At 43.7% G+C, this 25,759-nt stretch overlaps 1 protein-coding gene across 1 annotated transcript in view; it reads right to left on the bottom strand.

Annotated features, from left to right (window-relative positions):
• The window catches only part of PCNX2 (pecanex 2), a 219,624-nt gene that overhangs the window by 40,071 nt on the left and 153,794 nt on the right, over positions 1 to 25,759 (bottom strand). Inside the window, exons 24-25 of the mRNA XM_033099629.1 lie at positions 11,755 to 11,813; positions 7,726 to 7,941 (exon numbers count right to left, since the gene is read on the bottom strand). Of these exons, the coding sequence (XP_032955520.1) occupies positions 7,726 to 7,941; positions 11,755 to 11,813 (275 nt within the window). The remainder of the gene's footprint in view (positions 1 to 7,725; positions 7,942 to 11,754; positions 11,814 to 25,759) is intronic.

The following is a 25,759-nucleotide window of genomic DNA, read 5'->3' as shown; positions in this document are numbered from 1 at the left end:
TTAGGTTACACAGATATTTTTAAAATGTCCCCAAATGCCAGTGATTATGGGGTGTTAGTCAAAGTATGAGATGGCTGATAACATTTCACACACACAGGCACATAAATCCTGTCTTCTGATATTTTCCAGACCCCATGGCAATGTGCGGCGACCTCCTGATAACCATGTCTTTCCCTTCCACGTTTATTCCGTGAGAGCCATCAGGTTTCATGGCTGCTGAGGCAGGCAGGACCCCTAGAAACCGAGCTGCAGAACAGGGTGCCGCCACGGTGAATTCTAGCAGCACGTTCACCTGAAACTCTTGTTTCTGAGTTTCAACAACCAAGTAGATTTTTATAAAATGGTTACTCGTTCTTTTTTTTCCCCATACTCTCTCCCTATTTATTCTTCCTCCCTCTCTGCCGCCCCCCTCCTTCCCCCTCTGCCTTTCCCTCACTCTCTCCTTCTCCTCCCGCACCCCCCCCCCAGCTGTGGGGTCCAGGGAGAAGGCCATGGACTTTGGGGTCAGCCACATCTAGGTGTTTGCCCCTCCCCCACCACTGGTGATTGTGAAGCTTTGGGCAACTTGCTGAACCTCATTCACCCAATTCTGTCAGGTCTAAAATAGGGATAAGAACACCCCCTTTATAGAGTTAATAAGGAATCTTCTGATAATGTAAGTGAAGTGCTTACCATGGCACCTGGCGTATAACGGGTGCTCAGAGAACGTCAACTGTGTCTACTTTCTCACTCAACGACATTTACAGGGCGTCCTACCATGAGGTGGGCCACTGGGGAGGGACGAGAATAAGACAAGGAGGGCCTTGTCCTTTGAGGGTCTCACCACCTGGTTTGGGGGAGTTTTCATAGCCTTCAGGAACAAAGAACTGAATGTAAACTGGCCTTGGTTTTCACATTATTACTTATTAGTTTGTTGTCAGGAGACATTTATTGACTGTCCACCCTGGGAGGCCACACGCCGCATCACGGCTAAGGTCACAGGGGTCGTGACCCACACATGCAAACGCCGAGAGCAAACTTAGCACTCATCATAACTTTGTTTTCAGTAAAAGGACAAAGTGATCAATATTGGTTACATTCCCTTGTTTGACAAAGTTATGTGAGAAAAACCTGGAAATACTTAACCACATGGGAATGTAGAATATATATACAAACACAGTATCATTCATTGTAAGGAAAATACTGAGAAATGAATAAATTAACAGAGAAAATGTAGTGATACAAGTAATAGGAAATGTAAACGTCGACATAACACCTTCAATTCTGATACAGTTTTTCTTGAGCTTTCCAAAAACCCACTTTATCAAATGACTCTAATATTTCCTAAGACCTCCCCTAAGAAGATTTCTGGAAAACACCCCTTGCTGTGATAAAAATGTAGCAGTTCTCTGCTGATGAGAATAAGGAAAGCTGCCTGCATACCTGCGTGCAAATTAGATTTCATTTCTGCGTCACCTTCCATGAGAGAACTGCTTTACTGCAGTTCAAATCACCTGCCCTGGGAGGCCAGACTCCCCGCAGCCTAATTTCCACACTGCTCTGTGAATCACCTCTTCCACTGCCCCACCCTCACCCGGGCCATGAACTCCGGAAATCCTTTCCCTGCGCCCTCTGGAACGCCAGGTCCATTCTTCAACTTCTCCTTGGTGCTCTGCTGGAGACCTGGCTGTCCCCAGTGGGGCTGTTTGCATGCATTCCTCTCGCTGCTGGGTCTGAGGCAGCTGGAAGGTGTCCTCTTGTTTCTCACGGACGCTTTCAGGCCATTCTCTCACTACCCACACCTTCCTCTCCTGGGGCTGTCTTCCACGACCCCTCGAGGGCCTTCCCAGTCCTTCCATGAAGGTATTGGCTCTGGCTCACCGCCACTCTCCAACACACCTCCTGCCATCGTTCCTGGGATTTCAGTACTCACAGAAGGTCCTTCCAATATCGGGGGGGGGGGGGGGCACCTCACCTGCGATGCTCTGTTGAATATCCTGATACAAAGTGGGGGGTGGGGTTGCAACTAGATTCATGATACAGACTTTCTGAAAGGCTGCATATGTGATCGAAGGTATTATACACCAGTTACTTAGTGTTTAATAAACCAAATAAACAATAGGGTTCGCATTTCAAACAAACACCCAACAAGAGTGAAAGAAGGTGAAACGGCCAGGTAGGAAGAGAAGTTCTGGTTAAGCGAGTCATGGGGTTTGCCCAGCTCGGCCACTGACTGGCTGTGAGCCTCGGGAGACATCCACCTCCGGGGGCCTGGCTTTTCCCATAGTTGAATGACTGTGGCCATTCTGAGGGTTGATGTCACTTCACAGGCGAGTGCTCTGGCCCTCGCTTGGAGTTCACACGCGTCCCATGAAAGACTCTCTCTAATGCCTTTTCGGTTTTGCTCCTATTTTTGGTGCTTCACCTCTTCAGACAATTGCCTGGCTTGTCTTGTTGGCAGCACTGTGACTCCTCATTCATTTTTCTCCTATTCTAACAGAAATAAGAAAACCTATCATTCTAGGTCACCCGGATGACAAAAGGAGAACAGAAATGGATTGAACAGATAATCAACTCTAGCTTTTCCATTTTTCTGTGTCCACCTACTGGAATGATGGGTTATATGGGATTTATAAACCAATAGATTCTATTTCTTTTGAAGAACCTTGAACTTGGTGCCCCTCACGCTGTTTGCCTTCTAACGTACATTATCTGGTAGCCTGACTTAGATTTAGAGCCAGTGATTAATCCATCAACCATTGAATTAATCCGTCAATTCTTCAGCCTTCCTCAAAGGCTCCCTGGTTAGGACGATGCAAGAAATAGTCATAATCCTAACAGCAGTGGTGGCTATGATGCTGTTACCTTTTATTAACAAGAAAAGAATTATTTCTATTCTGGGAGCACGGGCCAAAGATGTAGAATAGAAAACATGGCTTGCTTCCTTATTTGCATTCTTGATTTGAATTTGTATAATCATTTACTACAGTACCAGCCAATGGAAATAGGATGTGCCATGGACCTTGATTATTCAAATAAAGATCAATCTTCTGGGCTACCCAGGGTCTGAACCCTTATTCTACATTTGGGAAATGACCCACTGTGCCACCGACTACGTAACTGTCCTCCAAAGCCTTTTTCTTTTTCTCTTGGGTATTCAGCTAGACAGCATTTCACAGCTTCTCCTATAATTATGTCAATTCTTGATGATAGACTGTAAGAGCAAACGACATATCCCAGGTCCAGGCCTGGCACCTCACAATCTTCCACACGATCCCCCCTGCTTGATACTGAAGCCCAGGGTGACCTCAAAAGCAGTATGCTGGGGAACAGGCAGAGCTTCCGTCAGCCAGGAGCCCTGGTGGTTTCGAACAGAACCATCTCCCCACCACCTCCTCCCACTGACTGGACTCTGAGTACAAAACACACATCTGTTGTGCCAGCCATGAGAGCTGGGACTTCACTGGTACAGCAGCTAGCAGGATTTCAACCAATGGACCCGTATTATGATTCTCAGGGAAAGCCGGTGATCACCTCCCACTACAGGAACTGAAAAGTCAGACACACTTTCCCAGCCTCCCTTGTGCTTAGAGCACATGCGTGTGATCTCAAATGTGTCCGTCAGATACACCATGAGCTGGTGACACGAAGAAGCAGGGCTCATGTGGAATTGATTCCGGAAGGGAGGCAGCAGCGGGGCGTATCATCCAGTTCCCAGGGGCAGCTGCGTCCAATATCCGGGTCACGTGTTGATGACCTGAGGGTCGTGCCTGCGTCTACCAGCTGAAATGTGACCTCTTCATGGTGTGATGTTAGACATGTTTCTTGTCTGATACCCACCATGCCTGCTTCTCCAGCCTTCTCAGCAAAGCTGTGCCCTGCCAGGATCTTCCAAGAAACCCTTCTCCTGCATAAGTACCAGAGTTGATTTCTGTTGCTTGCAGCTAAGAACTCCTCTTGGTGCAAATGCATCCCGTTCAGTGAGCGAGAGATAGGTGGACCTTCCTGCTCCCTGGTTTTGGGGAGGTGCCTTCCCCTGGGGAGTCCGGGTCATTTCCTGAGAAAGTCAGCCTCTGCTGGGAGCGGCTTACACTCCCACTGCTGGCTTCAGGAGGAGAACTCAGGCATCTGTATTTTGACTGCCCCAGGTTGTGCTGAGGTAGATTACATTTGAACAAAATAAATCTTGCTATTTGGGAAAATAGGGAATGGAAATAAATGTGAATGCCCAGGAAGTATCTTAGAAAACACCCCAGGAGGAGAAAGAACACCAGATCTTTCCTGGAAATACTGTAATATGTGTTGGGAAGAACAGAAAACAGAACAGTCATTTTAGGTCAACTGGATTCTTCCTGCAACAAAGGCACAATGTAGATTTTTCAAGCTATATGTTCTCTCAGTGGTCCTGTGCTCCAAGCCACAACCAGACTAGGTCAAAGAAAACGTATTGTGCAAGGGTGAGCAGTACTGGGGCAGGTCACCCGGCATTTTTCTTCTCAATATGTCGCTACTGTGCTTAAGCCAGCCTCACAGTGGGCATGCATCTCTTCTGGGGTTGGCAGGAGGAAGGCAGGTAGCCTTGCAGTAAGGGGGAGACACTGCTGGGCAGTCTCACTTCACACAACCACTGCCTCTCTCCTGCGCCTGCCCGCAGGGGAGTCAGTTCTGAGCCTCCTTCCATAATTCACCCAAAGAGGTGTCTGGGGTCTGGTATGTTGGCCCCCGGTGAATCATGCAATGTGACAAAGCCCCTTTTCTATCACTTGAATCTGAGCTGACCTTGGGAGTGGCTTTGACTAATAGAACGCAGTGGGGGTGACACAGTGCCTGACCTGAAGGCTGGGCTGTAAGAGGCCTCGGAGGGCTCGTTGTTCCCCCTTTGGAACCCTGAGACCACCTGGTTGTGAAGATGCTGAGTCCAGCCCACTGGAGGCTCAGCAGTGACCTGGAGATGAGCCACCGTGGCAGGGGTGGTACCAGCCCCAGACGTGGCCCTTGGACGTTCCAGCGTGTCTCATCTATCAGCTGGATGCAGCTGTGTGAGTAACCGGGCGAGAGCGGCAGAGAGCTAAGCTACCAGCCAACTCACACAATCGCGAGAAAGAATAAGACATCCTTGTTGTCTTAAACCATTACATTTGGTGATGGTTGGTCGTGCTCCCCAAAATAATTGATTTGAGGTGAGACCAAAACATTCCAAGTGGCAGACTAGGCAGAACCTCTCTTTTGTGAAATGAAGAGCTGGCAGACAAAGTGCTGCAAAGTTCTAGAATCTGATTAACTTTGAGCCGTTAAACTCAAAGGTCAGTTAAGTTTGCTAAAGGAGCTGTCAGCCGCATGAAACCTGTGATAGAAACTATAATTCAGATTCAACTAGGCTAACTTTGAAAGTTCTGCCTTTGAATTCCAGAAAAAAGGGAACACTCTCAAAATAGACGATTCTATTGCATTATTGTATCAGAGACACTTAATTTCCACCCCCTCCTGTGGCATTTTCTGGCATTTGTGCGCAATTTCAGGGAAGCGCTGCTTCTCGAGTTCTGTAGAATCTGACCACTGCTCCCTCAGCCCAGTGACCTTTTCCAAAATAAGCTCCCTAAGTTAGATTCCTAAAATTTGTAGGATGCACAGAATGCACACCTAAATCGTGCAACCCACCACTCCAGAGAAACTCATTTAGGAATGTTATTACAAGGAATGGAGAGTCACAACACAATGCTTAGAAATTCTCACCCACAGAACCAAAAGACTTGGTCCTCGGTAGGGTAGGATATTGAAGATGTGAAATAATGGCAATTTGTTCTTGGCTAAAAGATGCCCTTTTGTCACTGGGAGGTTCTGGCTGGCTGTGGCCTGGCTCCGACTCACCTTTCTAGCATTATCTCTGACCCCTTCCTCCCAAATCACCTGGAAACCGTATCTGGCTACTTCGTGCCTCTTTGTTATTACATCAGGTGTCTCTCGTCCCCCAACTGTGGCCTCTCCTCTGCCAAGCTGACCTGGTCTCATTCCAGGGCCCCTTCTCAGGTTCCTGTCGTGCCTCTCGCACAGCACAGCCACGATACTCAGCTCATTGATCACTAATTACTCTTTATCTGTCTATCTTCTCAGCGAGGGTCCAAGTGCCTTAATTGGGGCCTTCACTTCTGTATTCATAGCACCCAGCCCAGCGCTTGACATATAGCGAGTGCTGAATAAATGTCTCCTGAAGGAATACAAGGCTCCTAAGTCCAATTAGCTACTGGATATATTCACTTGGATTACTCAAGGGCATTTTAAATTATTTGAAATGGAGCTCTTGATGACACCCCCAAATCAAAAGTTCTTCTCCTAATCCAGGCTCCCAGTTTCACTAAATGTGCCTCTGTCCACCCAGGCACCTGACCGAGAAACGGGAGCATGGCCAGACCTCCCTTTCCCCCCAAGCATCCAGCCCTGCCATCCCCACCCCCAAACCTCCCTGCTCTTCTCTGGCTCCACCATCCTCTGCCTGGGTGACTACAAGCCAGTCCTAAGTGGTCTCTTTGTTTCTGCTTTTGTCCCCCTCTAGTACATCCTCCACACAGCTACCCGAACCATCTCATAACGTGCAAATAAGGTCAGTCATTCCCCTTTCCAGAACCCCTACAAGGCTCCCCATTATGCACAGAACAAAATGCAGCCCCACGTGACCTAGCCTCCAGCTTACCTGGTGCCAGCATGCCAGTTAGCTCTAGTCACCCTGGGCCAGCGGCTGCAGGAACCCTCTGAGGGGCTCTCGTCTCATCCATTCGGCACTTACAGGTTCCTGGCCGGGAACTTCCTTCTTCCTGTGTCCTCTAGAGGCCTTCCCTGACCATCCCATGTAACGCAGCAGCTCGTCACGCTCACCCCTATAGTGATCTTGGTCACAGAACCTCACCTACTTCCTTCACGGCACTCTCCCCAAGCCGTAATTAGTTTGCCCATTTATTTCCTTGGTATTTTCCATGCCTCCCAGGGAAGGTGAAAACCATCAGCGAGCGTGAGGCTGTTTCCAGTGAGGTACCCACTACATCTCCAGCACTGGAACTTTGCCGGACACAGGGGAGGTATTAGGACAACACATATTGAACAAAGAAATAAACAAAGAGCAGAGAAGAAGGGACACGAGCACTCGCATTATGCGCCACCTGCGTGCGCCACCATGTACGCCAGCATCTGATCAATGGAAAAACTGGGGTCAGACTTTCAAGATTCAGAACAACTCGGCAGCCACAAAATGATGAGTGTTCATGCAGGGCCTGCATGTATCTCATCTCATTTAAATCACACAAGAGTGTTATGAGGCAGCCATCCTTATTATACCCATCATTTTACAGAGACAGAGAAAGGCTCAGAACAACAAATGACGTGCCCACAGCACACAACCCCTGTGACCCACAGACCCAGGCTGTTTCAGGTATGGCTGACTCCACATGCAGCCCATGCATGTCCCACGACCTCCTGTTGCTTCTGAGATTTTCCCAGAAGGTTCGAAACCGAAGGCCTCGACTTCCAAAGCTTTACACCAGGTTACACGTTTCAATTCCCTGTCCCCTCAGACGGCTGGGGCTTATTTATATCAGAATACTGGACACAGGCAGTTGTGGCAAGCCTCCCACTTCTCATTCTACAGGACAGGCATTACATTCTTCCTCTCTAATGGTGACTTCTTATTAAAGCTTTGCATGATGATGAAGTCAAGCCACTGACTTCCAACAACTTCCACAATAAGGAGATCCTTACCTCGGAATTCCAGTCCTCGAAGTTGGAAGGTGACAAGCCCGTTTCCAATTTCAATCAGGTGAACAAAAGCATTGAGGTAATCTGAGGCCAAAATAAAGCAGTCGCCAGAGCTGTAGTTCCCCCATCGACCAAGAATTAAGTCTCCACAGAGGGATTCCTGGAGGGCCCTTGTCAAGTGCTCATAAAAGATGGAATTGAGATTGTTGTCATCGTTCCCTAAAGACAGAACGACAAACAGGCTCGGTGAATGCTCACTCCTATGTACGCAGACCTAGGAACAGTGAGTTGGCATTTCATTAAGGCTAAAATCAGACTTTTTAGATACTTCGCCCATTTTAGAGGATTTTGTGAGACCCTCCAATTTGTTCGCTTTACACTTTTTTCTAGGCTACACAAATGGATTGAATTACTGTCTAAATGCAGAACTTACAGACTCGTACCTCCAGCCGAGTCTTCTCATCGGAGCCCTAGACCTGTACACCTACTTGTCTACTGACCGTCTTCCCTGGTACGTCGCGGACGCTCCTGACCTTCAGCATGTCCACGCCGGGCCCCCACTGTTCCCCATCCCAGTGAATGGCACCAACATCCCGTCAGCCGTAACCTCGGCATCTTTGTTCCCACTCCTTCGCACTCTCCATTTTACTTTCTTCTACTATTTTTCACATCTTTCTACCTTTCTCCAATTCCACTACCTCTAGCCTATTCCAAGCTGCATTATTTCCCAAGTGGACAACCGCAGTAGTCGTGTGACTCACGTACGCACCTCCCCTGGGACGTGCTATCAGACCACACCAGAACAGCTTTACAAACCGAACAGCAGGACGTGCTACCCCGGCCACCCTGGCCCCGGTCCTTCAAGCCCGCTTCTTGGTGCTCTTGAGATGGAGATGAGACCTCTCCACGTCACCTGTAATAGGCTTTCCTATACTTTATCACCCACAGGAATGAGCTGGGATGGTCCTGAGCCAACACAGCATATGTGGCCCCACGAGACGCACCTGTTCCTGCTTCTGTCTCCATCCTCACCTCACCCTGTGGGCTCAGCAACACACAACTGGCTTCCGCTGAGGGACTCATGTACCGCTTCGCACCCTGGGCCTTGGCCGACACTGATCTTTCTACCTGGGTTTCTCTTCCACTCCTCTCCAGTTTATTACCCTACTATTCTCTGGCCCTCAGCTCTACCACCACTTCCGGAAACCTTCTCTGACCACTTGGCTGGGCCAAATCCTCTGCTATCTCCCGTTGTCCATGCTCCTCTGCTTTGAAGCACTTGTCACAGTTGGCATTTGACTTTTGTTTCCTTGTGTGTATGTGTGTTTATGGCTATTTGATTAACATCTGACTTCTCTGACGCACCATGAGGTGAAGGCAGATCTATGTCTACTTCGCTTAATGTTATATCTCAACCCTGACAGAATTCCTAACATGGAGTGGGGACTAACTGAGTATCTGCTGAATTGTAGATAACACCATAGATTGCACAGTTTCTCTAAGAGAAATTTTGTTAAGAGCATACCCGTTAAGTACTCAAAGTCACTGGAGTGTAATTTATAGACAGGAAACAGCATCTCTCTCTATATGCTATAATATAGATAATTCTTACTAGCATTATATATTATGTACAAATATATGTTACATATTATATGACTATGGACATAAATTATTAAATACACGTGCCATTTATTGTGTTTAAATTATATATGTATATAAAACTCCGATTACTAAGGACTAGTTCATGCAGAGTACAGTTCAGTCTTCCGAGTGAATCCTATAATTCTCGCACAACGCCGACAGCCAAGTAACCACCCCGCAGAAAAGGCGTCTGAGAGGCCGCCACGCTGCACACAGCGTGTTCTGTCTCGTTGCTGAGTACGAGTCCCTGGCATGTACTGCAGTTTGTTTATTCACTCACCAGTTGAAAAACATGTGGGTTGTTTCCAGTTTGGGTGATTATGAGTAAATCCACTAAAAATATTGACGAACAGAAGTTTGTGTGGACGTAGTTTTCATTTCTCCTGGGTAAGTCCCTAGGAGTGGCACTGCCCAGCTCCAAGTGGCTGTGCCCTTTTTGCATCCTCCTCCCCTCCCACCATGACTGAGAGTCTGGGTCATTCTGCCTCCTTGCCAGAAATTGGTGTGGTCAACTGTTTGTTTAATTTTAGCCATTCTTATTGGGTGGGTGAATGATGACACCAAGGGAAGAGTCCAGGAAGGATACAGCAAAGGAGATGGAATGATGGGTTGCCCTGCTTCACAATGGAAATCCAGGGTTTGTGTGTTTGGGGGAGTGTAGAATTTGGGGTGCATGGTGTACTTCCCTTATCTCCCTGCTGAGCCCTGACTCCTTTCACTCCCTCCATTGGCTCTCAAATGATGAAGGATAGAAACGTTTTGGAGAAGAACGAATAAACTGGGAAATCCTCCTGGATTCTGGTCCTGTGGGTGGAGGAAGTGCTGGGAGAGACATTTGCATTCGACTTTTATTTTAGGAGAATCTTTTCTTTGGGGAGTACATTATGGTTCTGGAAAACATGTTGCCCAGAAGAGAAAACGCCTGAAGCAAAACTCAAGGCTCCAGTCTAGGCTGCCTACTGGAGGGCGACATAGATTCAGGGAGGTAGGTCGAGATAAATAAAGACTGTGGCTGAACAGGGCTCCCTCCCATGGGAACCGAAGCACGACTGGGGGGACAGGAAGGTAAAGACTGACCCCAAGTGTACCCATATAAGTGTGCTGATGCACCTCCAAGCAATATAAGGTCACACTACCAAATTACGAAGTTCCTTGCTAGGCATTCATGACAGTTAAAAACTGAATTGAAATTAGTATATTTATAAGCTAATTATGATTAAAGGAAAGAAAGAAACTGTTCTATGGGCTGAGTCATGTTATGTCATCTGACAAAAGTGTCTGTGTGCTTAATTTCCTATGCAGAGGAAGCCTGCCTGACCTGCCATTATATTCATTTTCTACGATGAATCGGTTTGCATCTCAAGACACTAATTAGAGATTACTTTGAGTCTCTGGAACTTCTAAAGGAAGGGCCTGAATGACAGAATTAACTTTTGCTCAATTGTTCAAACAGTTTGATGTTTAAATAAAAGAGTTTAACCCAGTAAAAGTGGAGATCTTCTCAGAACACACTGACCATAAATTAGGTTAAAATGAGACAAAATTCTGAATAATTACAGGCATAAGGCACTCACGAAACCGTCCTTATGCCTAATATCAAGGGCCCTGCGATGTCATTGAGTCCCACAGCTGCACTTGAGAGATTTTTGTACCTACCCCCAAGCTGTACTGACACACAGTTCAAAAAACAAAACAAAATAAAAACTCTCTGTCTAGCTATTTTAAAATTTCAACTTATGATTTCAAATTAATCACATATATGCAATTCAATAACAGATAATGAGCACGATACAATTCTTCCCAGACAAAATTGTTAGCACAGGGGAAAGTGAGGGGGATAAAAATAGAGAAGTTCAAATTTGCATTCTGATATGAGGAAAAAAGAGGTAGAATATTTAAAAATTAGATACAGTATGGAGAGAAACGAAGTAAACTAATTTTCTAGCAGGTAAATCCTTCCATAGATAAATGCTGAACGAAATTTCTGAAGACTGCTGGATCGTGGATCCCGGAATGGCTTGCCTTTGAGGATATTACATGCTGATATTATTGCAAAGAATTTTTTTTTTTTTTGGCTAAAATACCAAGGCTTATAGTGTGTATTTGAAATTTATCATATGCAACATAAACAGTCTTAATTAACAAAGACGTTCAATTCATTATTTATAATCAATTCTAAGTAATGGAGGAATGAATTTCCAAACCGAATCGTATGCTGGGGCAGACTGCTTGGTACAGTCTGAGCTGTGGAGTCAGCATATTTACCAAGACATGCGTTGTCTCCACAATGATTAAAAAGAGCGAGTACTTAATTCCCTTTTTGGATCGAAGGAACCCATCTATATGACAACATAAACAGTCTTTAAAAAGAGGAGGAAGATATCTTCTTACCTGGATCCCTTTCAATTTGGACTGCCAGTCTCGTGTTGGAATTATCCATGCGCCTCGTACTAGAAGGGGCCACAAAAAGGTGAAAGGTCATGCTTAGATCTGTACAGGTGAGAGAGCTGGTTTATAGAATCCGCTGTGTGAGTGGGAAACGCAGGGGAGATGGAGCTCACATGTTACGATGCCCGCTCCAATCTAATGCTGGAGGGAGGGTCTCATGGTAAAGAAGAGAGGGGAACATACAAGGAACACACGGTGGGGGAGAGAGAATGTGTTCTCTGGATGAGACAATGGCCTTCTGCCTTATCAATTGGGAGCACCTGATCCAAACAATAACAGCAAGCACTTGAACTGCCCGCCGAATGCCAGTCACTCCAGAACTTGAGAGCTGGGCGCACATAAGTGTCTTTTCAATCTGATTCCAGAAAGTCATGGGGAGTGGTCTACGTCTCCACCTCTTGCTTTCAAGAGTTGGGTGCGTACTTACAGGCCTTTCTTAGGTTAAACCACAAAAATGAAAACAGCTCTCACCGACTTCGGAGAAGACAGATTGTCTGTAGCCATGGTAACAAGTGGTCACCAGAACCAGTTTTAAACCTCTTCCATTATAACTCACCTCAGTTCACAACTTTTGTAAGCCAGCCAATCCATGGTGGCCCTTTGCTTCTAAATGTCATCCAGTGAGGGACAGACTCACTCCAGACTTCTGAAGGGTGAAAGCTCTACAACCGTTTCCCCAAGTAACAGCCTGCGCAGATGGCATCACCCCACTGATGCCTCTAAAACCTCACCAATCCCAGAATTGAACATGCCCCCAAAACCCTTTATAAGTGCCACGGTCTGCTGTGCTCAGAGAGACTGTGCCTGACTAGCTTTGTCATTTCAGTTCAGCTATTGCGAGGCGGTCTCATCATCCTTTGAAGTGTGGCATGAAACTGATGTCGACCATATGAAGTGGATGATATTCAAGTACTTACGACCTACAAAAAAATGGCCCTTTCATACGGTTAAACCTACCTAAGCCACGAAGAAACGGCTTTCACTAGAAATACATCACTGTACATAGGGTTCCACACACATTTGAATATAACGAGGGTCTGACTAATATCTGTGAAAAAGCTGATCTCGGCAGGCCTGTGCTCCGTCATTGCTCACTCGGCCAGCGGCTTTTTCTGCTCCAACCTCACGAGCCTTTGGCTGGGTGTTCAGCATGCCCAGACCTCCTTTTCCTCCCACCCCTCTCTCCTCTGCATCTTTTGCGACTGCTGTGTCCGCCACTCCCTCTCCAATTCCACACACTTTTCCTTCTTGACTCTCATCCTTCAAGTAAGCTCAAGTCTCACTTTCTCAGCAAAGCTGCTCCAGGTCAGCTCCACGCAGCACACATTCTTTCGCGCACCGTGCCTCTTTTTGGGAGCATGGTTAAGATCACGAATAATAAGGGCATTAGTATATGTCTAAGTATGCCTATTTACTATTATGCCTCTTAGCTAATTTATTATTATTATTATGTCTCATTATTAAATGAGTAATTACAAGGAAATAAGTAGCACTTACTTGTGCAAGTACTTTCCATGTATTAACTCACTATATCTCCACAACTACTTTCTGAAGAAGGTACTGTTGTTATGTCCATTCTCACGGAGAAGTAGTCGGACACACAGTGCGATTAGGTCAAGGTCACCCAGCTAACAGGTGGTAGAGCCAGGCTGAGGCCAGGCAGGCTGGCTCTGGAGCCTTTGCTCCATGCCACGTCTATTCACTATACCTGTCTCTTACACCAGAGCCTAAGTATCACAAGGCAAGCGCTGACTCACAACTGGTGTGCAGTAGTCACTCAGTTAGTCTTTGTTGAATGAATAAACGAATAGTCAAGATAATGCTGCATCTAAAGTTTTTCTCTCTCATGATACCTGCTAAGAAGAAAGGAGAGTCACTGCTACGAGATGACATTTAACCTTGATCATTGACAGACTATGATTTAACAAACGACGAACACTTATTGGTAATGGTGGTTAAGAAGAAACCTCCAAACGCAGACTTCTTTTGTGAACTTGTCTCTTAGAAATCAGGACAGATAAAAAGATACTTAGATGGAACTGTAATTTGAATAAACGAAAAGGTCTGTTTTCAGAAAAAAGTATTCTCTTTTCCGCATGTCTCAGATATTCCAGAACCACCTTGGCACGACTCTGTTTGACCTTGGAGTCGGTGAGAAGGAGTAGTCTCACAAAGGCCGTTAACCCAGCTCGCTGTCCTCTCACTGCTTCAGTTTTCCTTACAAATACCCTCAGACCAGCTTTGAAAATAAAAGAGCCAGGATGGTAGAAAATAAAGCGAACAACAACAGTCTTTCTAATGAAGGCCGAAATCCCACGTGGACACAGCCAGTCCCTAAATGGAATTTTAATTTCACCTTAAGACCCAGGACAAATGGAATTTTCAGCAGCGGAATAAACAATTTTTAAAGTGGGACTGAGCCGAAAGAAAGTCATTTACCAAACTCCTTAGGGAATTAAAACACCTTCTAAAACTACGTTAACTGGAAAGCTATCTTTTCAGAAAGCTATGCAATACAGAGCTAAATTCTGACCTGCCATCACTAAGCTAAGCTGCCTGTGCACCCTGGGACTTCCGGCTCTCCACCAGCCTCGAAGCATGTGAACTTCAGCCACATGGGTTCATTTGAGCTCGTCTCCACTGCTTTCCTCCTGTAAACCTGGTACTTACCATTCAAAGGCGCTAATTAGCTCAGTAATTGGATTTCTGCCTTAACTGTCCTATTGCATGAACATCAAATCTGCTGCTCAGAGAAAAGGGGGGCTTACATCTCACTCCCCAGTCTCAGGGGGAGTGCAGACGCTGCTACGTGTTTGCTGAGCACCCCCAAGTACCCTTCTTAGCGCCTGCTTGCCAGTCACGGTGAATTGCTAGGTGTCCTGAAGGCCAGAGGCCAGCAGTCTGGTAATAAGTCTTTCCAGATAAGATGACTTACTCGAAAGCCTTCCTCCCTCGTGCTGATACGGAATGCAGATAGCAAAGCGTTTCCTCCCTGTAAACTTTGCCTTACCACCTCCTGACCTGTGTCCCGAAATCAAACACCTTCTCTTATATGGCTTCATCTGAGGAGCTTAAATAATGTAACAATAATTTAATTCTGCGTCACATTTCCATTTGCACACAGAGATGGTAGAAGCATTCCATTTTTGATGGGGAAGTATGCCTGGCTGGGGTGAGAACCCCAAGATGGAATTCTATTCCTGGGCAGGACAGCCTCAGAGAAAACTGGACGACAAGGCAGCAGAGCTTAAATAGAAAAATACTGACTCCACAAAGTGGAAAATATACATAAGGATTACCCGGGTTTGTTTTTCATCTTTGATTTTGGCTGCCACGGACAAATTAGTTCTTGCAAAGCCAGTGGTGCTTTTCTGGCTGCTGAATGACCATGCATTTCAGTGACTTGGAACTAACAGGCATTTCCTGAGGATACGGTGCTGTACAGCTGGCAGCGTGGGCTCTGCGTGAGGTCAGCCAGGTGACATCCAGTCTTGCTACCATGTGGGAGGTCTGGTTTAGTTGTGGTTTCCCAGTACTTTAGGGGGTAGCTGTTTGGAATCCCAAATTAAAGGTGTGGTATCTTTGTCAACGTAGCCACCATTCCATGGGCCTGGGCTCTGATTTCCTTTCCATTTGCTCTTCAAGACCACAAGCACAGCTCAGTTCGGCTGTTCCTTCTTCCGGGCCAGCAGATGCTCTTGGCATGAAAATGGGTGTAAGTGCTGGGTGTTCGCCTTCTAGATTTTGGCCTGAATTCCTCAGTACGTTGATAGTTTTAAGAAAGCTGCTGGTTTTTTTCTTTATATTTTATCTTTTTTTTTTCTTAGTTTCCTTCAGTAGGGAAAGTTGGTTTTGATTACCCAGCACGTTGTTAACAGAAACTGAACTACTATTGTAGTTTGTAGGAAATATGAGAAGAGGGAATTCTTTTTAATTGCCTAATATATAATCAGTGTGTCTCAATATTCCATGGGCACTTAAAAAGGCATACCCCATTTTCTGTGTGTATATTTATGTATGTGTGTGTGTTCTGTAATATGTATTAGAGCTACATTATTAATTACGCTATTTAGGTCTCCTATATCTGCACCTAATTTTTGGTCAGTTGGTTGGTCATGAACAGCAAAAGTGAGAGTTCATTTCCTACCATGACTGTGTTTCTATTTCTTATCAAATTTCCTTTTATTTTTTTCTTTATGAATTTTTCTATGAGAATTAATGCATTGATAGTTATAGTTTATATTTCTACTGTGAATTTCAGTCTTCATCACTATAATTGTTCTTGATCTTAATGATTTTTTATCCCAAGTTAATCTTTGTTTAATAGTAAACTACAACCTCTGCTTTCATTTGTTTACATGCCTAAAATTTTTACCTATTCTTTTATTTTCAACTTTTCAAGTCAACCTATTTTCTTGTTGTGGCTTTGCATTTGGTGTGCAGACATATGTATATCCATCACATTCTGTCTTCATAGTTTATGCTGCTACCTAATTTTATTGTTTCTTTGCTTTTTGAACACATTATACTATGGTCTGATTATAAAATCATAAAGACAATATTATAAAGTCATAAATCATCAGACAGTACCATGAACTACTCTGTGGCAATAAATTTGAAAATTTAAACAAAATAGGTAATTTCCTATAAAAGTATAACATACTAAAATCAACTCAAGAAGAAATCAAAGAGCAGAATATACAAATAACTATTAAACAGATGGAATCAGTAGTTAAATAACTACCCACACATAAGAAAATGCAAACATCTAACAAGAATGATTTACCAAAGAAGAAGAAAGATGAAGGGAAGAGGAAGAGAGAGAATGAAGAAGGGTGAGACAACACAACTAATTATACCGGGAAATAGTACACCTACACATGTGACTGCACTGTTGTGTCTGGAAGTCTCCCATCAGTCACGCGACTACACTTAGGAGGTTAGTGGTGCTCGGAAACTTCATTATTGTGTGTGAAAAAAGGTGGATTTATTTTTGTTTATTGTAGTCATGACTTGTTAGATTCCTGATTCTAAGGATTCATGTCTTGCATCAATTTTGAAAAATTCATATTATGTTCTCTTGAAATTATGTTTCTCCCTGTTTGCTTTATGTCTTCTTCCGAGAACTCCTTCTAGATTTGTAACTGGCGGCTTTCATTCTATTTTCCATGTCTCTTCAACTTCCTGGAATAGTTCGATATCTTTATCTTTCTTTGTTGCATTCTGCTCAATTTTCTTAGACTGCTTTCTTGTTGTGTTTAATTGACTATTTAACTTATGTGTTATATTATACATTTAGTGCCTGTATCAATTTATTTTTATAAGATCTATTTGTTCCAGTTTATCACTTTTTCATAGTATCTCAGCCTCATGGTTTTATTTCTTTTTAGATGACTTTCCTTTCTAAATATATGTCCAATTTATTTGTGCAATTATCTGTAGCTTTGGAGGGTCTAAATCTGTTGGTTATTTGATTGGCTGGATCTTGTTCACGATAAATGTCTTTCTCCTGTGTTTTGTAGTTCAGACTGAGAGCTCATTTCCACTGAGTGTTTAACTGGGATTATGTCCTTTCACGTTTGCTTCTGTCAGCTACTCTAGGGGTTTTATACACCACTACCATGTTTATGTACTTTCTCAACTGGAGGCTTTCCAGACGTGGGTAGTATGATTTTGAACTGCAGACCCACATTTCCAAGGGGACTTGCTCCCATCTGGTCTCTGGCTGACACAGTTGGGCTTCTGTGTCGTTTTCTGTGTTAGACACTCCACTCCCTTACTGAGGGAGAAGCCTTCAGGGTTTTGGCTTGATGTGGAAGTCGCAGCTCCAACTTCCTGCCTCTGTAGGACTCATCACCTAGCCTGGCATGCATTTCTAAATCTCAGCCCCTAGGTGACTGAGACCTACAACCTTGACCATCTCCCACCCCCACCCTTCCCAGATAGCAACAGTGGTTTGGCTGTTTTCTGGCTCCCTCTTCGTTTCTAGGCTTTGGGAATTTTCTAATTTTCTTGCCGTGCTCAAATATGAATTGAAATGAAATTTTTACTATCTATCATTTCCCTGGAACTTGTAACAGGAGGAAAAGTTTTGAACTTCTCTAATTTGCTCTGTCTCTGGAAATGAAAATTTCTGAATCAGATGTTTATAAAAGGAAAAAAACTATTTCAGTTATACAACTTTCCAAAGTAATGCATTTTTTAATTTAAAAAGTGAATTCAACTTTATGTTCTCCATCTAACGCTTATAAAGCCTGCCAAGCTTTATACCACCCTCTGCACGAGGATCCTATCATAACTGATTTTGAATCAGCCTTTTTTGTCTCCGTTTATATTATCTCAACTCTTTTCTGGTTCGTTCTACTCTCCTATGGAGAAACTATGAAATATACCTAGTAAGTGCACTGTGTAGCCTACCTAGAGGTAAATTTCCAGGACTCTATGTAAGTCTGTATGTGTGCTCACATGCAGCCATCTAGGTATAATGAGGCAATTCTCTTCACCACTAATGTTACTGTGAAAAGTCTATCTGAGGCCTGTGGTGAAAGAATCCCTCATATATTGTACCCACCACGTAACGTCATAATACCATACGATATGCTGTACAAGGAGCTAAGCGTGAATAAATAAACAAATAAATACAGCTTTCTTATATTCTTCTGGGAAGATGGAGTTGATATGCTTTCTCTTGTTTCTCCACTAAGTATAACCGAAACTCTGAATATGATATTTAAAACAACAAACCCAAAAAGAAAACAACAACAAAACACCCAATACCTTCTAAAAGGTAAAGACAAAGCAGTCTACCTAAGAACCTCAAGACCCAAAGAAGGACACTGAGGTCAGCTCCCTTGGTTTTATTTTTCCCTCTTATATCCCAGAAACTGGCACCCCAAAATGCCAACAGAAGCAGCAGCAGCAAAAAAAAAGAAAGAAAAAAGCCCCAACAAAACCCTGCTCTTTCTAGTCTAACATCCAGTAAAGGGACAGCCTCCCAAGACAGAAAAGTTTTAGACAACAATCTCTCTGCTGTAGCCAACATCACAGAACAAACTGTGGCCCCATCTGTTCCCACACCAGCAAAGACTGAGCAGGGAGCCAGACTTCCACCCTGCCAGGCAGTAATAAGGTGCCCCTTCTCCACCTGCTGGGATGGTGTCCGAAGGGCCTGTTGGAGAGGTTAGCTTTTCCTAATGGCCCAGGGTAAGGGGGCCACAGTGAGAGCGGTAATGAAGTACTCTTCCAACCCCTCCCTTCTCGGAACTCTCACTGAAGGTCTAATGGGATGTCTGAACTCCCACCCTGACAAACACACAAGGAACTCCCCCCCATTTCAGTGTCAACAGAGGCAAAGTGGGGAACCCAGACCTCTAACCCCACCTGGAAGTCACAAAACAGTGGTCCCCCCTCTCCTCCCAGAGTGGTGTCAGAGAAAGCCAGTTGAAACAAATACTTAAAATAATATCCAGTGTCTCATAACATAATACCCAGAATGTCCAGATTTCAACAGAAAATTTCTTGTCATTATAAGAAACAGGAAAATCTCAAACTAAATGATAAAAGACAACAATAGATTGCAACAGTGAGTTGACAGTATTATCTGAAAAGATTTAAACTTAAGCATTATAAAATGCTTCGATGAGCAATTAAAAAGACTTCAGAAACAAATGAGAAAATTGAAACTCAGCAAAAAAAAAATAGGAAGTCTCAGCAAAGAAAAATAGAACACGTAAAGAACAGAATAGAAATTTTAAAAAAGAGGACAGAGAAAAGAATCAATGAACTAGAAAGATAGAATAATAGGTATTACATAATCTGAGTAACAGAGAGAAAATAGACTGGAAAAGATTGAACAGTCTCAGAGGCTTGTGGGACTGTGAGGATAAATTAACATTCTTGTCATCAGAGTCCCATAAGGAGAGGAGAAATTGGAGATAAATTCAAAGAAATTCACAAGAAACATCATAGTCAAGCTTCTAAAACCAAAGCCAAACCAAACCAAATAAACAGAAAAAACCACACACACACAGTGAGAGAGAAAGGACAACTTACTACAGGGACAAATAATTTGAATAAAAGTGAATTACTATTAAAAACCATGGAGGTCAGAAGGAAATGGCACATTTTTTAAGTGCTGAAAGAAAATAACTATCCACCAGAATCCTATATCCAGTGGAAATATCTTTCTGGAATGAAGAAGAAACAGAGGTTTTCTCAGGTGAAGGAAAACTAAGAGAAATTGTCAAGAGGAGATTTATCCTAAAATAATAGATAAATTCTTAAAAAGACACAATGCAAGAATGAACCATGGAACACCATCGTAAGCAAACATATGAGCAAATATAACAGACACTTCCTTTCCTCACGTGTCTTCTAAGTTACAGTTTATGACTGAAGCCAAAATTCTGCAACTATCAATGTGGGTCTTCATGTACGTAGAGAAAATATTTCTAGCACTATATTAGAAATGGAGAGAGTAAGAGGGCGTGGAAGGGAGGTAAGGTTTCTGAAATCACTTGAATTGGTACAGTGACAATACTAGCCGACTTTGATAAGTCCTTTATATATAATATATACAATGCCTAGAGCAATCACTATTGATACATGGCATTAACTGTGAGTTTTTCCTAGGTGCCCTTTAGCAGATGAGGACATTCTCTTTTATTCCTAGTTTGTTGTTTTTATTGTTGAAGAGTGTCATATTTTGTCACATGATTTTTCTGCATCAACTGAGATGCTTGTGTTTTCTCCTCTGCATTCTATGAATATAGTATATTACACTGATTTTTGCATATTGAACCTCTCTTGTATTCCTGGGATAAATCACACTTGATCATGTTATGTAATCCTTCTCATAGGTTGTTGAATTTGGTTTGTTACTACTTTTTGAAGACTTTTGCGTCTATAGTCATAAGGGATATCGGTCTAAGTTTTTCTTTTCTTGTGATAACTGCCTGACTTTGGTGCCAAGGTAATAATGGCCCCACAGAATGAGGTAGAAACCATTCCTTCCTCCACTGCTTTTTTGGAGGTTTGAGAAGGATTGGTGTTCATTTTTCTTTAAATATTTTATAGAATTCACCAGTGAAGCCAACGGGTCCTTGGCTTTTCTCTGTTGGGAGTTTTTTGATTAATAATTCATTCTCTTTACTGGTTATAGGTTTATTCAGATTCTCTATTTCTCCCTGTCAGGTTTGGTAGTTCGTGTGTCTTTACCGATTTCTCCAGGTTTTCTAATTTGTTGGCATACAATGATTTATAAAACTTCCTTATAACCCTTTTAATTATGTAAGGCTGATAGTAATGTCACTTTTCTTGTGATTATAGTAATTTGAGCTTTCTTTCTTTTGTCATTCTAGGTAAAGTTTTATCAATTTTATTGATCTTTTCAAAGAACCATTTTAGTGTTATTTACTCTGTTGTTTTTCTATCCTGTAATTTCATTTATTTCTACTATAATCTTTATTATCTCCTATTGTCTGCTTGCTTTGAGTTTAGTTTGTTTCTTTTTCTAGTTTCTTACGGTGGAAGATTGGGTTATTGAGTTGAGATTTTTTTTTCTTATTTTTGATGTAAACATTAACAGCTATGAGTTTCTGAGCCCTGATTTTGCTGCATCCCATATGTTTTAACATATTATATTTTAAGTACCTTTCTGTGTTATGTTAAATACTAGTATATAAAATATATAAAGAACTCTCATGACTCAACAGTAAAAACACAAAGAATCCAATTAGAAAAATGAGCAAAAGACATGAAGAAACACTTCCCTGAAGACAACATCCCAACGGCAAATAACTCAGGAGAAGATGCTCAACCTCATGAGCCATCGGGAAAATGCCAGTGAGAACCACCAGGAGACATCACTACACACCTGCCACCTCGGCTAAAATAAAAAGCAGTAAAACGCCAGTGTACTGCCAAAGGGGTGGCGACACTCGATCTCTCATGCATTGCTGCTGGGATGTAAAATGGTGCAGCTCCTCTGAAAAAAGTTTGGCAGTTTCTTAAAAACAAACAAAGAAACAAAAACAACAGCCATATGACCGAGAAATTGCATTCCTCGGCCATTACCCCCAGCAAGTGAAGATTTATGTTCACACAAAAATCCGTAGCGGAATGGCCACAGCTTTATCTATAACCACCCAAACCTACAGAGAGTCCGGATGTCCTGCAGCAGGTGAGTTGTTACAGATTACAGTACACCCGAACCATGGGATACTACTGAGCAACGAACAGGGGCAAACTCGGGACACACACAGTCACCTGGATGAATCACACAGCCACTGGATTACGCTGCATGAAAACAGCCACTCCTACAGGTTAAGTGCTGTACAGTTCCATTCATGGACCATTCTTACAATGAGAAAATCAGAGGCATAGAGAACAGATTAGTGGGGGACAGGAGGTAAGCAGAGGGTGGGGGCAGGAAGGATGAGTGTGTGCGATATGAGGGCACCTCGAGAGATCTGTGTGGTGATGGAAACTTCCTGTGTCGTCACTGTGTCCACATCGATATCCTGGTTGTGATAATTCTGCACGATGTTAACACCTGTTAAATGGGTACAGGGTACATGGTGGGGGGCTCTGTACATGATGTCCCTCAAAGGCATGAGAATCTATAATCACCTAAAAAGTTTCATCAAAAAAATCTCCACGGCTAGTAGGCCTGAATTTAGTGACTTGCATGCATTCACAGGCACTTCTCATCTCCGATCCTAACTTGCTTGCATCTCAAATTAAGATCGCTTGTCCAATTTCAGCCAAAAAACCCCAAGATGATCCAACATTTCAAATACAGGATATGAAGTCCAACTATTCATTCACGGTAAAGTCATGAATATTCAGGGTTGAAAAGTGTAACTTCTCTTTCTGCAAATGCAACTAATAAAAATAGTAGTAAAAAAATTCAACTTGCATGTGGTTGGTCAGAGAGTCAGCCAAATGGAGAACTGACTCAATGGAGACGCAGAGGATTATAACCGATTCATAAGGATAAAGTCTCAGGGTGCTGCTGGTCTGTTCCAAAGCAGGTCTAACAAACTTAAGGTTTTGACTCATGGGTGCGATATCCTTCTGGTAAAAAGAGGCCCACTGAATAAAATGACACTAGCAATGTTTCCCGCCGAGACAGACCCCACCTTCCCTCTGCTATTTTATTTACTCCCAAAGCACATGCTTTGCTTGCATTCATCTTAAAATCTGTTACAAATCAGGTCTAACTAAGACGAGGCTCCTGATTCTACAATCATCCTGAGGCACCGTGTCAGTTACACTGACTAAAACTCTGAATGAAGGAACGCCTCACATGCAAGTGTGACATCTCATGCTTCCATTTTTCATGGTGGCGTGCCTTGTGCAAAATAACTTGGCCTGGAAACATTACACTAATGGTAAGGCAGGGGTCTCCCGAAACAGGACAGCAACTTTAATAAATTATAAACCAAGTTAGTAACAGAAATCAGTATTATTGACTTAAATCATATGAAGGGTAGGAAGGAGAGGACCACTTAATTCTTCTGAACCCTAGTTTTCTGAGCGCGTAAAACAGCAACTAACCACAGACCAGGCTTTTCGGTAGGAAATTAACACAGACTCGTGCCTGTGACTGCCTTCTGCAAAACTAACGAAAGAATCACTTTAGCCTGTAACAGTCTGGTCACCTGTGGGAAGGATGAGTGACACTGGGTGAACAGAAAATAGTTTTGTCACTGCACCAGGACGTCTGGGTATAGATTTTTTTTTAATGGGAAAAAAGGAGTAGTATTTTTTTATCCCGACTATGTTTTCAAATTTGATTTTTCAAACATGAAAATAGATTGTGTGGAATCTTGGCTCACAGGAGCCAGAGTCAACAGAAAATGAGTTCATTCGTCTCTGCCAGCCGTCCTCCAGACGCCCCACCTATTCCCCAAAACGGGTTCTTTGACACCTCGAGAGAAACCTGCTAGAAGTTTCCACATGGCTCCCCTTTATCAACAATAGTTTTAACTAGAAAGCTGGGGTTCTATCATTTTGGATTGCTCCTAAAATTAGGCTGTTGAAGAACTTTGTTTTCTACCCATTTTTCTTTAAAACCCACTAAGAACTTTCTCTCCTTTCTTTCTACCAAACCTCACAGTATACCTTCTCTCTAAAGCCTTCCGTCTCTAGGAAAATAAGCTCAACTATACAACCTCCAAAACATGTAATTTTTTAAACGTAACATAGTAAGACATGACAAAATGGAATAGGAATTTAATATATTAAATTGTCTGTATTTTTATCAAGTAATATTTTTTTTTCCCTCATTCTCCTGCATGTGATTTTTTCCCCATTACTGGTCATTTTTTATTAAAAAATCTTGACGGGGGGTATCAGTCTACTTAATTGTGTTTATGGAAAGAGGCAGACCCAGCAATCCAGACATGAAAAAGCATTATAAGCTCTCCGGAGTGGTAGTGATGGCAGAACGTTTCCAAAGTGACAAGAAAAAAAGAGCACGGCTTCTTGTGTTCACATAACGTATTACTTTTGTTAATCAGTCAACAGACTGGGCCACATGAAGCAGCAACCGCACGCGAAGCCCGAGCCAGGGCTTGGCTTTCAAAGTAGGATTAAAGTCAGCCTTGGAAATATGCTCAGGGAAAGCAGATGAAAGAAGCCCCACCTGATAACCAGAATGCAAGGAACGAGTTTCAATGTAGAGCCTCAAATACAGAAGTGGATTCAGACCCAACGTGGCCTCCGTTAGGGGAGAATGTGGCCGGGACACCCATCCATACTGAGTGTGGGCCGATCACAGGGGAGACCCTTTAAAGTGCCTCCATCTGCACCACGTACACTCAAGCCACAGAGTAAAAGGGTTTGAGACGATGCAGATTTAACAGCGGACTATTTTCCGCCTCCCTTTGTTTAGAATAAATCAATCCCATCTCCAACACTTCCTTAAAAGCTGGAAAAGCTGAGATCCCCTGCTCGGCCTCCTGCTGTACTAGACTTACACTCCCAGCACCATCCATCACCCTGACTCCGTCACAAAGCTGCACTCCTGGGTGACCTTGATGTGTCGAGTCAGCTGCTCCAGACGGCTGGGAAGCAGGTGGGCAGCTTGGACGCCGTCCTGCAGGCGTGCGGTCAATTGCACGACTTGGCACTTTTCAAATTCTTTAACTGCTCAGCAAAATGTAATAGGACCCCGAGTGGAATCACGCTCCACGCATACTGAATGAGCTCAAACCCGAGCTGGTGGAGAAACTCATCGCGATGGAGTGCCTCCAAAGCAGCTTCCTTCTGGAATGTATCTGCATAATCGCACATCACCACACCTGAAGTGTCAAACCTCACCCCTGGGTAGGTATGTGTGTGACAGCTTTCTCAGCTGTCAGCAAACGGGGGGATGGGCCACGATCACCATTTAGATTCTCAGACACAATGGCCTGGAATTCCAGTGGGAGAAATGCAAGAGAGGGAGGTGGAAGACTGGTTTGCGACATGGGACACATCTACCAGAGAGTGGGGGACGCTCAACTGTCTGCCGCTCGACCCTGGTCGTACAAGGGGGGACGCCGGGCACCTTCTCTGGACTTCTCTTTGGGGACACTGATGATATGGTGATAAAGGTTTTATCTTTATAATGAAAGGAATGGGGGAAGGACCCCCTGAGTAAAAGCCATCACCTGCTTTTATTAGGAGTCTTTTGAGTCCAAGTGACAGAAAACCTAACTGGAAATGGCTTAAGCAAAATGTGGGATTTATTGGCTCCCACAGCTGAACAGCTGATTGGGATGCAGGGACTAGGGTGGTGTCATCAGGAACCATTTGACGTCCCTTGGCCCTGGCTTCCTCTGTGTGTGTGTGTGGCATTCTCCGGCCACTCTCACTTGTGGGGACGAGCAGGCTGTCAGCAGCATTAGGCTTGCATCCCACGCCACCACATCCAGTGGGAGGGGGGTTCTCCCTTCCTGCA

Source organism: Rhinolophus ferrumequinum, chromosome 27 (assembly GCF_004115265.2).
Source record: "Rhinolophus ferrumequinum isolate MPI-CBG mRhiFer1 chromosome 27, mRhiFer1_v1.p, whole genome shotgun sequence".
Lineage (NCBI taxonomy): Eukaryota > Metazoa > Chordata > Mammalia > Chiroptera > Rhinolophidae > Rhinolophus > Rhinolophus ferrumequinum.
This window is presented reverse-complemented; position numbering and strand designations above follow the sequence as displayed.